The sequence below is a fragment of the Babylonia areolata genome, chromosome 1 (assembly GCF_041734735.1).
Source record: "Babylonia areolata isolate BAREFJ2019XMU chromosome 1, ASM4173473v1, whole genome shotgun sequence".
Lineage (NCBI taxonomy): Eukaryota > Metazoa > Mollusca > Gastropoda > Neogastropoda > Buccinidae > Babylonia > Babylonia areolata.
In genome coordinates, this window is record NC_134876.1 from 41,295,049 (window position 1) to 41,307,124 (window position 12,076).

The 12,076-nt window shown below is 40.7% G+C and overlaps 1 protein-coding gene across 3 annotated transcripts in view; it reads left to right on the forward strand.

The window, feature by feature from the left end:
- Nucleotides 1–12,076, forward strand: part of LOC143283037 (inositol-trisphosphate 3-kinase homolog) — a 60,511-nt gene that overhangs the window by 4,763 nt on the left and 43,672 nt on the right. The window contains exons 1-2 of one of the 3 annotated variants that reach the window (XM_076589050.1): nucleotides 2,680–2,807; nucleotides 10,356–11,059. In XM_076589050.1, coding sequence (XP_076445165.1) covers nucleotides 10,478–11,059 — 582 coding nt within the window. In that variant the 5' untranslated portion in view covers nucleotides 2,680–2,807; nucleotides 10,356–10,477. Of the gene's footprint in view, nucleotides 1–2,679; nucleotides 2,808–10,355; nucleotides 11,060–12,076 lie in introns of those variants that run through there. The other 2 variants (XM_076589058.1, XM_076589042.1) reach the window with 2 other exon arrangements.

Genomic DNA, 12,076 nt, shown 5'->3' on the forward strand with positions numbered 1-12,076 from the left:
TTGGTGTGTGCCTAAACATTTCTGGTACTGTTCTACCCCACCTCACTCCACTCACAAAAATGATTTGGTTGTTGATTTTCTTTTGGTTCTTTCTAGATCCTGTTTATAGTCATTGAACCTCACCCTTGCCTAATGGGCACAAAGGAACCCTGACAATGTACAATCCTATCATACCAACAAGCCTTGTAACCAGTTGCATTCCCTGATATCTTCACCCAAGTGGAAAAAAACAAAACAAAAACAAACAGCATTACTGCTGACCTTCAGGAAACTGATCACATGCTTGTGTGTGTGTGTGTGTGTGTGCATGTGTGTGTGTGTGTTTGTGTGTGTACATCGTTCATCTCATATGACTTAAGTGATAGGCTAGGCAGTGAGAATGGCATAAGCAGGATGTGGAATCAAAGCTGATTATGGAAAGAGAAATATGACACAGCAGCATGCAGACACACCTTTTCCCCTCTTGTTCACAGCTCGGCTAACCACAAGGGACATCACAGGGCTGATGCTTCTGACACACCTTGGATTAAGCACTTTGGTGTCACTGTGGTTCAGCCATTGTATTGATGAGCATTTGATATATATATGTGTGCGTGTGTGTGTGTGTGTGTGTGTGTGTGTGTGTGTGTTTGTGTGTGTTTACTTTTAAACACTGAAATCTTATAATTATTGCGACATGAACTCTTTGAGTAATGAAACTGACTGTGTGACTTACAAAAGAGATCAAGGGCATATGTAGCTTTGCCACTTAACAGAACCATTCTGAATTTCTGGGTAGCATCTGTGATGAATTGAATGGACAGAATCTGGTTCTAAAGATTCATGAATAAATGGACTCAAAGATACTGTGCGCAATAGCGATCCATAAGACCATAACTTTCTTTGTATGCTTTTGATAAATTACAATATTTATAACCATGATTGTAAGAAAAGACTGCACCAGTTAAATGCAATAACAGTTTTTGTTGTTGTTGTTGTTGTTGTTTTTCTGAGCCTCTGAAAGTCTGTAGTGCTGTCTGTTGAGTTGTTTTCTTTTATTTGGCAGTTCTTTTTATTCCACAATGTGTGAGAGAAACTGGATGGAGAGATAATAGTGTACATTGCAACATACCATTTTGTTGTCTCAGTTTCTGCAAGTGTAAAAGTAACTGAAAACTCAACACCAGTGCGATCTGCTGTTTGGCTCTTCTTGAAAACACTGTACTGTAGTGAATGCATAGGCATGTAAAAAAAACAAAACACCCTGTATATAGAAAATGTTGAGGGATTAATTATATCCTTGTTGCAGAACAGATGTTGGAAGACTAACCTTGGGAGATCAGTTATTTTGTTTGGGGTTGTTCAATATTTAGAAAAAGTAAAATCCAGTAAAACTGTACATGCATTTGATTTAACTGGCAAAGAAAATCTTCATTTTAATCACACATACTTAACCGTGACCCAACTAGTGCAGACTCCGGCAGGGGTCTGACATTCCTGTCCTGTGCAAACTACTATCCGCCTATGCGGAGAAAATGAGAGAACTACGGCCGATCATACATGGTTCAACTGCTACACTAGACAATTTGATTGAGTCCTTAAAGATATCATTTAGGCTGGAGAACCATTTGTCAACAGCTATTGAGAAATCTTATCACTCTGACCTAGCAATCCCATGATCACTCAATTATTTAAATGATTATTGAGGAGGTAGAGACAGAACAGGATTTTTTTAATTTTCTCTCTGACATGAAGTAACATCTCAGTATGTGATAAAACTTTGGGGAAAAACTACAACAATTTTTTAGAATATCTATTTATTTACTTTACCAAGGATGATTATCAACCTTTCATGATGCCTTGCTGCATAGTTTAGTAAATGATTGTGTTTTGTCTTCATGATATTGTTTGTGTATTCATTCAGACTGGTGAAAAAAAAAGAAAAAAAAGAAAGAGATGAGTGAAAGCTGTTTTCATTAATCACACACCATCCATGAAGCAAAAGGCAGTGGTGTGAAAAAAAAGATAATTAAAAATAGACAATCAGATAAAAGAGATTAAAAATACAATTTGAGATAAAATCATAATAAAAATAAAATAAAATAAAATAAGCCACCCGCCCACCCATAGCTCCAAACTGGGATTTGGTCCATGCACTTCATGGGAAGTAAAGACCTTACGGTGTCCGCTTTTGGGGTTACTGGCTTTCATGACTGCATATGTTCTCTTGTTTGTGCAAAATTTGTACAATATGGCGTTTCTGTACAACAGGAACAAACTTTTGTAATCCTGAGACTGGTTAAGTGTGCATGTTAGCCTTTTCAACAATGCCTCGGTGTCAACAACATCCGACAATCACAATGGCGCTAATCATTTGTTAACCTGGACTCGAGACAGCATTGCGTGGCGACCAGGCTTTTTCGCTCTTCAGCCAACGCCTAATGGAGAGTGACATGACAGTCCCTGAGCCAGACCCCAGCTAGGTGTCATTGATTTGTGTCTGCGGTTGACGGAGCATCAAGCGGTGCTGGCTTGTGAGGCTGGCAGTGGCATTTTGCGACAGATGGTGGATGACGAACATACAAGGCAAAAGCAGCATAGCACGCTCAACTGTTGGGCTCTACTGCTTGCAGACACGGCATGACGTGGGTGTGTTCGTGATTTTACAGTGCTTCCTTCGCTACTGCTGTGGAAACATGGCCGAAATGTGCTTTTAAAAACAACCAAAAAACAACCACCAACAATGATTTCATGAGAACAAATGGGGCGATAATTCAGCTTCTGCGGATCCAGATAACGCTTGTTTCGGTTAATGGGTAGGTTGACAGGTGTGTGTTTTGATTTTAAGAAAGGAGCATTGTGTGTTTCATTCATGCATAGTGTTTGAGAGTAATTCTTTGAGATCAGTAATACGTGTAAATGTTGACGGTAGATCACGTCCGTTGTTCGTGCGGTGATGACATGACTGATTGTGACAACATACGCTGTTATGTTAATGTAATTAGAATTCATTTTTCCGCATGATTTATCATTACGAAATAGACTCAGAAAAGTATTTTGTCTTGTTCATTGCCCGGAACGTTCGGTAAAAGCGTTAAGTTCAGCCTGCAAAACGTATTGGTTGAAGCATGATGCCAATACTAATCAGCAATAAACCACGAATACACGGAATAGTCAACACAAATGTATTTTTCAGTATGGCTAAACTGTTGAAAAATGTTTTAAAAAACACACATATATATAATATATTGTAATGAATGTATTTTGCGTACAAATGATTATACAGAATGATACACCGAATATTTAATTGATTGGACGCAAGTTTGCTCGAGATCAGCCGTAACTTTGAAAAGAACGAGTCCGCGACTTCTGTCTGAAATGTTTTTGCTGGTTGTGGTGAAAGCGAGCGCTCATACATCATACTAGTACTGATCATAGCTTGTAAAAAAACAACAACACTAACCGCAGTTCTTTGAAGACATGATGATACTGCATGACTTTTTGTGTCATGATCTTTCATTTTATTTTGCTTCTGGCTCAGACGAGAAAAAAAAATAGATGACCTCATAATCAGTAAATCACGCACACGCACATGTTCCACTGGTTAACAGGCATCGAAAATAATTTATTCTCTCTCATGCACGTGCGCATATGGTGTGCAGCACACACGAAATGAGTGCGCGGATCACTGGAAGGGAAAGGTTTCTTATGTGCCACAGACATACCTGATAGCAAATGTTAGTTATAATTTTGTTGTTGTTTTGGGCTTACTATTGAATAATCTAATCGTATTAAATGAACCAAGAATAAAACTTTTTTTAAAGCAAAAATGGAAATTACATTTCTGTTTGGTGTGATTCGTATTTCTATCATGTAATAATTATTTACGATGAAAAAACATCAACAAAACATGAACTCAGTAACGTAAAATTTCAAGGCACATAATCCAGTTAGCGCGATCACTGTTATGACTGAACAAAAATGACAGTTACTAACTAGCTAGCTCTGTTGTTACCTTAAAAAAAGAAGACAGGCTTACTAAATAGATGGATAGATACATAGATAGATACACAGATAGATATATATTCTCTAAGTTTGTCAGTTTGCATCACAAGAACTGCCAAATGTTTATTTTGCATAAACTCTTTCTCTCGCCCTTTGTGTGTCCATCATCACCACGATCCCCAGCCTTTTCGGTCTGCCGTATGTCTGCCACTCCTGTCTCTTTGTGAAGGAGTGGGAAATGAGTCGTGACCTCCATGAGCTCTTTTTTGTTTGTTTTTCCCTCGCCCCCCCCCCCCCCCCCCCCCCTTTTTTTTTTTTTTTTTTTTTTTTTTAACAGCCGGAAAAGGAGGGCTGTTTGGGGATAGATGGTTCTGCTTTTGGGAAGTATGCAACAAACGTGAAGCCTGTGTTTAGTGTCGGATACGTGAATTTAAAGCTTAGCCTTGACCACCACTACCACCCCTCTCTATCCCCTCTCCCCCATAGCCTCCCCACGCCCCTGTGTCCTCATGACCTCACTGCCTCCCCCATTGCTATTTGTTGCTGGTGACTTTGTTTGCCTTGTTGAGTTTAGTCACGATTAGTGTGTGGTGGGAGAAAGGTATGTAGATGGCTCGAGATTTTATTTACGTTCTGTTCCCCGTGCGGAGCTAAAGCCTGTGGTGGAGAATTGGTGCGACTGAGAAAAGCGCCCTGTCGGTGGCCGTCGTGATTTGTTTTCTTGTCATTTGTTCGCTGGCAAATATGTACGGTAGACTGCATGAGTGATGGAAGGGGGCATCATGCGGTGAAAGCCTGTGCCCTTGAACAGGGTTCGTGCAGTGAATTGCAGTTGTTTTGGTAGAAACTGTCGTTTTACATGTTTTCGCAAGTAAAATACCAGGACGACTATCGCAAGGAGTCATTAATTGGTGAGTGAAGAAAATGATCGTTGTGAATTTTTGTTAATACTTTCCTTCTAGGCCTAAAAACACTGGGAGAGAAAAACTGATCTAATCCCGACCGATTCGGCCACCTGCTTTGGTTCTTAAGCATTACTGTAGACTTAAGCATACTTATTTGATTCGCACAGTCAGTGGTCGAGATTAGATCACTTTACCCTACTAGAGAAGAATTAGAGCCACACGGAAGCAAGCACAGTAGAAGTTACAACCCACACATAAACTGATGGTGGATGGATGTTTTGAAGAGCCGTCCACTGGTCAGAGCTTTGTTTTCTTCTCGCGTATTATGGCCTCCTATGCCGGTGATAGTACTGGAAGGAGAAAAGTTCAGAACGCGTCATTTGTCCAGGATGTGGATATACACAACATTTGCCTTTGATTCGACGAGATCGATGCTGGGAAAGCTTGTGTAAATATCAGGTCACTTGCAGAGAGCATGAACCCGGTCAAACAGAAGTGAACATGTGTTCCTAAAAGAAGTGGTAATTCCACAAATTATCGCAATTCTCGAATCAGTCTGACAAGTAGGTCGTAACATTCTCGTTCGCGCTAGTCGTGACGATTCTAATGGTTGATAGTCTGCAGTTTCGAGTAGTTTGGAACGCCATGACAGTAAATATCAACACACCACACAATTTAACACAATTGCGAATATGTTTTTATGACTTCTTTTAAGATACCAAACAAGAAGCTTTAGAAAACAAACAAACACTGCAGAATTACGAAGTATTTTAAGCGACAGCTATGAGAAAATAAAAAGTGAGATCAGCTACAGAAAACAGAAAAAATAAGCGTGAGAGGGGAGTCAGTCGACTCGATTCTAATTAGACGTACAGATGAAACTAATTTATTATTAGCTGATGTAAAATGCGACCTTGGAAAACGATACCAGCTTGCATCCAATGCATACTTTGTGGGCACTTTTGTTGTCTGTAAATGGATCATGACGGTGGCCAGTTAAAATTCAGAACCATACACGTATTGATCCAGTTTACCCATTGTAACACGAATCTTGTAGAAATTCATTTGTGAAAAGGCAATGTATCTGTGCTGATTTGCACCGCATCTGGCTGATTCAACACAAGGGAAAACGCTGATGTACAAGCATGCACGCCAGGTGATAGCAGCGGTTCCCATTGCTTCAAATATCCTTTGACATCAACTGAAAACGATCAGTAAAACAGATCACTTGCACGTTTATTTTCTTTCTCATTTTTTTCACTGGGTATATAATTAGATATTGATCGATAACTCACGCAGTTGCGAAGAAAACGGATATCGTGTCACGAAATTGAACAGACGCACCGAGAAGATATCACACGGCCTGTAAATGAAACCTCGTCACTCCCTTCTTTCATCCTTGCTGATTTCTCCCCATAAAATTGTGTCACTATAGGTCACTGTGTTTTTTCTCATATGGGTGGGGAAAACGCATCAACATAAAGTGTTAAGAAGTTTGGAGAGGGAAATAGCAGCATTTGTCACCAGTTTTCGTCCAAACACGATGTAATGAAATGTCATTATGTTGTTTCTCTCGTACTAGTCGTAGTCGGCATGAATTCCAGTTCTTGGAGAAAAAAAGAGAGTTTTTGTATACATGTATGTGATGGTAGAAAGAACAGAAGCATACATTTCTCGCCGTTGCCCAAATAATCAAAGTCAGCGCCGGTAATCGAGCAATATTATCTCCAAAATGACAACGGTAGTCGGTGGATTGCAATGCCATAACACTAGCAGTAACAAAGAAGCTACTGCCGATGTTTATGGATAGCTAATGGTATTTAGTGAGCTAGAAATATCAGTGACAGTTCTCTCTCTCTCTCTCTGTCTCTGTAAATATACTAAGCATGCGCGAGTGGGCGCGCCAGCTTATGTAATGTCTAAGAGTTTGAGCTATGCTGATATTATTGTTGAATGAAATTATTACCTCCTTGTTCTCAGGGCTTAACTGCTAAATGGACAGTCAGTAAAAATATATCAGTGTCAGTATCTCTGTCTGTCTGTCTGTCTGTCTGTCTGCCTGTCTGTCTGTCTCTCTCTCTCTCTCTCTCTCTCTCTCTCTCTCTCTCCCAGAAAACCCAATCTTGATATGCAATGAATCGCTCAGTGATACTTTACAACTACTTGAGTAAGCGAACAAAAGAACTAACAAGAATGTGTATACAGTGCAATTAACGGCCACCACATGAACCAATGAACCATAAGTGTTCATAATACCCCTACCCCAGCCACAGAAGAAAAAAAATAATAAAAAAGAAAGAAAGAAAGAAGAAGAAAAAACAAAACGAAACTCATCTGACTAAGAACAATATGAATGAGAAATCAAGACGATTTCGACAGTGCGAGTGGGTAATGGTAAAAGCAGAAAAAAATACATGGCCACTAAAGCACACCCCACCCCGAACCCCCTCTGTAGCTCTTAGCTATTTTCCCCCCTCATACTACATTGATACACATTATATTCGCCAAACAACGAACCAACCAACTTCGGTAACTTAACAAACTTAATCCCCAAGAACATTTTTTTCCCAGTTTCATAACAGGTTCGAAACGTGGTCGAATTTGGAATTTTGGCAGGCGCCATTCAGACGATGTCACATCGTGACTGATTGTTGGTCAGGAACTAAATGAAATACTTCAACCACCGTGCGTAAACAAATAACAACAAAATATTAACAATGAAAATAAAGATATTAAAATCCCAACCGATCCACCCATGCGTACCCGAAAAGCGGGTTTCTGAAGGGCCAGTATGCGTATCCGAAAAGCGGGTTTCTGAAGGGCCAGTATATGCCAAAAACATGAATACCACAGTATATTCTTCTTGTCAGTAATTTCGGAAATCTGGATCTTCAAGCCGGGGTTTTGAAGCTGAAATTTCTTGATTTTCCTGTTGCACAGACGGGGCTGTTTAAACATAGACTGGATGGCTGTATTTTGTGCGGGTAACGAGTAAGATTGTGAAATCGCTGGATTGAACTGATTCTGTTATCTCCCTTGAAGAAGTATAAGCGCCGCTCGCACTTACGTATCTCTCTGTATGGCACAGGTCTGCAATGGTTTTGACAATCTGGGCGAAATGTATGACTTGACGGATTTTCCTGAAATGAGCTGTCGCCTTTTATCGTACATGTCCGGTAACCAAATCAGGAAGTCATAAAGTTGTGCTTCTCGAAAGAAGGGTGTGAATCTAAGAAAACACCAAGTGTTCTTTTGGAGCTTTCTAGGGAAAGAGCAAGTTGTTTCCCCCGATGAATCAAAATAGAGATCTTGCATGCTTACTGATCTGGTTCTCTGTCGTGTTGTCTCTGTCTGTCTGTCTCTGTCTGTCTCTCACATTTGCATGCTACGGCATTTAAGTATGGCTTGTTTGTTATCCCCCCCCCCCTCATCGCCCCCCTCGGCCCACCCCCTCACCCTCCATTCCCGCACGACCAACCAGCAATTTTATGGATAAACTACTGCCAGAGGTTGAGAATGATTAGGTTGACGTTATATAATTTCGAGTCCGTAAAAAAATGTTGTAGTAAGGAGGAGCTGGAAGGTGGCCAAAGGCTACAAAGAGACGTATCATTGAGTCTCGACCTTTTAAGTTTGACGCAGAGTGACGTCGGTCTAGACGATGTGACTTACAGCACAGTCTCTGTTTGAAACCACAGGGAGCTCGCGGCTGCAGCGTGTTACTTCTCTTTTCCGAAAGACAGAAAGAAACACTGGTCGCCATTATTGCCCGTGCTAAAGGATATGGTCCGTAATGGGGACTGTAACAGATGTCCTGGGTGTTTTGCCAATTGTCACGCAGATAACGCACAGCTGCTTCATTAATAATTATGTACACATAATAATTATATTCTCCTCAAACACACACCTACGTACGCGCGCGCGCGCCGCATACTTTTGCACGCACTCGCACGGAGAATGGAGCGAGGGTGGAAAGGAGAGGAGGTAGACAGACAGACAGACAGGATGAGGGAGAACACACACACACACACACACACACACACACACACACATTGTGTGGGTAAATATATATATATATATATAGAGAGAGAGAGAGAGAGGCATACTTATTGCCTACTAAGAACTGTGATTTTTTGTTTAATATTATGCACCAGGTTTTCTACACAGTTCGTCCCATCCAAGAGGAGGGTGATGAAGGAAGCGAAGGGAATGGGGGAGAGAAAGGAAGAAAGAGCAGTAGTTGATATTTCGTTAAAAAAAGAAAAGAAAAAAAGATAACGTTATAAATATTTCTTGCTTTCATATGAGTCCCGAACCGACCTTTGCGACCGACTGGGTATGAAAGAAAATGAGTTGACTTTTCTTTTCCCTATAATGAATCTGTTGACTTCGTGATAAGCCTGAGAAACGGTGCTTCCTTGAAAGCACAAATTGTTATGAGTAGGATTCTCTCTCTCACTCTTGTTTGTTTCCGTGTCTCTGTATGCGTTGTGATTTTTATTTTAATCTCAAGCTCTCACTCTGTTTCTCTCTCAGTCTCTCTGTGGGCGTTATTTGATTTTGATTTTAAATGTTGGTACTTTGAGATACCATATGTGTCCTTTTTCAGTAATAAGTATGTTAGTAATGTTTTGCTGAACTGTTTTAGACTGATCGAGTTACTGACAACAATATGTGACAATGTTTGTCAACCGTAGTTACATCGACCAGAATGTACAGACAGGTTTCATTTTTCCCCAAGGGTTGTAATGTTTGTGCTTTATTGGATGTGTGACTGGTTACCAAGTTCAGAACTGTTTGTGACTGTTGATATTAATGACGACGGCGATGACGACGACGACGACACTGTATGATAATTAGTTCAAATACTATTACAAGAAATTCGTTTGAAAACAAAACTCAGTACTTAAAAACGTTGATTGCCTAATGAGTTATAGGATAAAGTTTTGGACTATTTGGTGGTAATTTGAAAACAGCGAAACAACAGAAAAAGAAACACAGACGGATGGATAGAAAGACAAACATGAAACATCGCACCGTCACAGACAGGCAGACCGAAAACAACGCAGTTTAAGCAAAGTGGTTTCTGGTTGATGTTACTTGTTGTTCCTGTTTGAAAATAAAAGTACTGAAACTTGAGCCAGTGACAGTGCATGTATGTTTGGAATATTGCTACTTACATGAAACAAAAATAAGTCGGCTATTGTGCTGGTTAGAGCAGCTGACACGGACGAATTACCACCGCTTGAGACGTTATTGCCTATGGGTTAAGTAGTAAAACAGGCGTCAATATTTACTTGATCGATCGTTGAATAAGGACTATCGTATTTCGTGTCTTCTATAAGTTTAATGGCGCATTTGGGTATTTGAAAAAAAAAGGGGAAAAAAAGATAATCGCTGTTGATCTGAAGTGGTGATGACCTGACTGTGAAATCACTGTTGAGATGTGCTGATGTGTGCTTTCAGTTCCAAGATACTTGCGTGCACGTGAAACAGAAGTGCTATGGATTGCCATCCCTGTTGCACATCGTGTGGTTTCATGTGTAAGAGGCTTGCTTGATTAGCTTCCCCACCATACAACAACAGCCATGGGATGCATGCAAAGTGAGCCGTATGTGCGGGATGGAACGCCCATTGAAGCCATTGCCTTCCGGCGCAAGTCGGGTAAAAACAAGCGAGGGACTGGCAAAAAGGATTGCAACCCTCAGCAGGTCCATCAGATGCCGGTGCCTGGGTCAGAGGAACTCGCCAGCCCAGGTGATCATTTGAATTCTGCGGTTTCGGATTCCCCAGCGAAATGCCTTAATAAATCGCCCAATAACATCTTTCGGAGGAAGGTGACACAGGGAAACGAACTGACGATGTCTGTGGACAGCCTGGAAGCTGTGGAGCTGGAGATCAGAGAGAAGAAGATGGTGCAGAAAAAGGGACTGTTCCCGATATGGAAGAAGCACGACAAATGTACGTTTTGCATCACTCAGAATGCTGCCGCCAACAAAGAGGAGGAGCAGGGCGGGAAGGAAATCATCCAGAAAGTGACTTTCATGGACCCAATGGATCCCAGACTGTGTCGGCAGTGTTCCAGTTCCATTCTGTCCACCGTGCAGAACAACCTGAGAGGCACTCAGGGTCAGGGCGTCAATGTGGCGATTGCCAATATTCTGGCAATGGTGAGTTCTGAGTGTCCACTAACTACACATGATAATAATTGGGGATGCGCGCCACGAAAATGATCTCACATGGGTTGTCCAGTTGACGATTTAACTTTCAATATTATTATACAGGTGCTTTCAGCGCAAAATCTGAAATAAAATTAGTTTTGTACTGGAGTCACAAAAACTTCAGTACATTTTTGTTTTTACCACAAAAAAGTATTGTGCCTTACGTTTTTCATGTTCCTAGAAGTTTTCTTTAACTCAGAGCTATGACAATGTTTTTTAATTTAATTTTTTATTTGTTTATGTAATTTTTCTTTTAGTGTACATCTGTTTCATTTGCTTTTGCCTGTTCTAAACTGAAAAAAGACCATTCATGTTATGAAACGTGAGCTTTTCGATCAAAAAAGTATTTTGGTTCAGGAAGGTCAGTCCCTTGTTTGGAAAATAACTGTCACCGGCACATGACAGACTTTAATGGTGGCACGTATCCCTTTGAACTCATGCATACTCATGAAAATCATACATATATATATATTTATACACTCTTCTGCCGTGTTGCTGTGTGGCGTGCTTCGAACTGCTCCAGAGAATGCATGGCGTCAGAAGCTTTCAATATTGTCTGGAAGTCCGTCATGGTGGTGTATAAATGTACGCTCTGAGGAGCGAGAGTCTTTTTGAAGTTGGCTTTTTCGATGTTTTTAAATTTCTACTTTATGGCATTGGTGTTTTACTATCATCTATACAGTTTTTTGTGCTTGTAATGTCCTCGTTAACACGATATTAGTTATAACCACGTGTCATGCCGGGTGCATATGTTCTGTCCTAAATGGTGGTTGCGCAGGTTTCTTCAATGCGGTTTAGTGTATGAATGTCTGCGTTGCAAACAATTACTCCATGTTTGGCCGTGCTGTGTGGTTTATTTATTCTTCGCCAGACGAGTATCTGGATCATGTAATTTCATTCCGAGCTCACGGGTCTGATCACATCTGTTCGTTTGACTGTCTCCGTATTTATGTGTGTGTGTGTGTG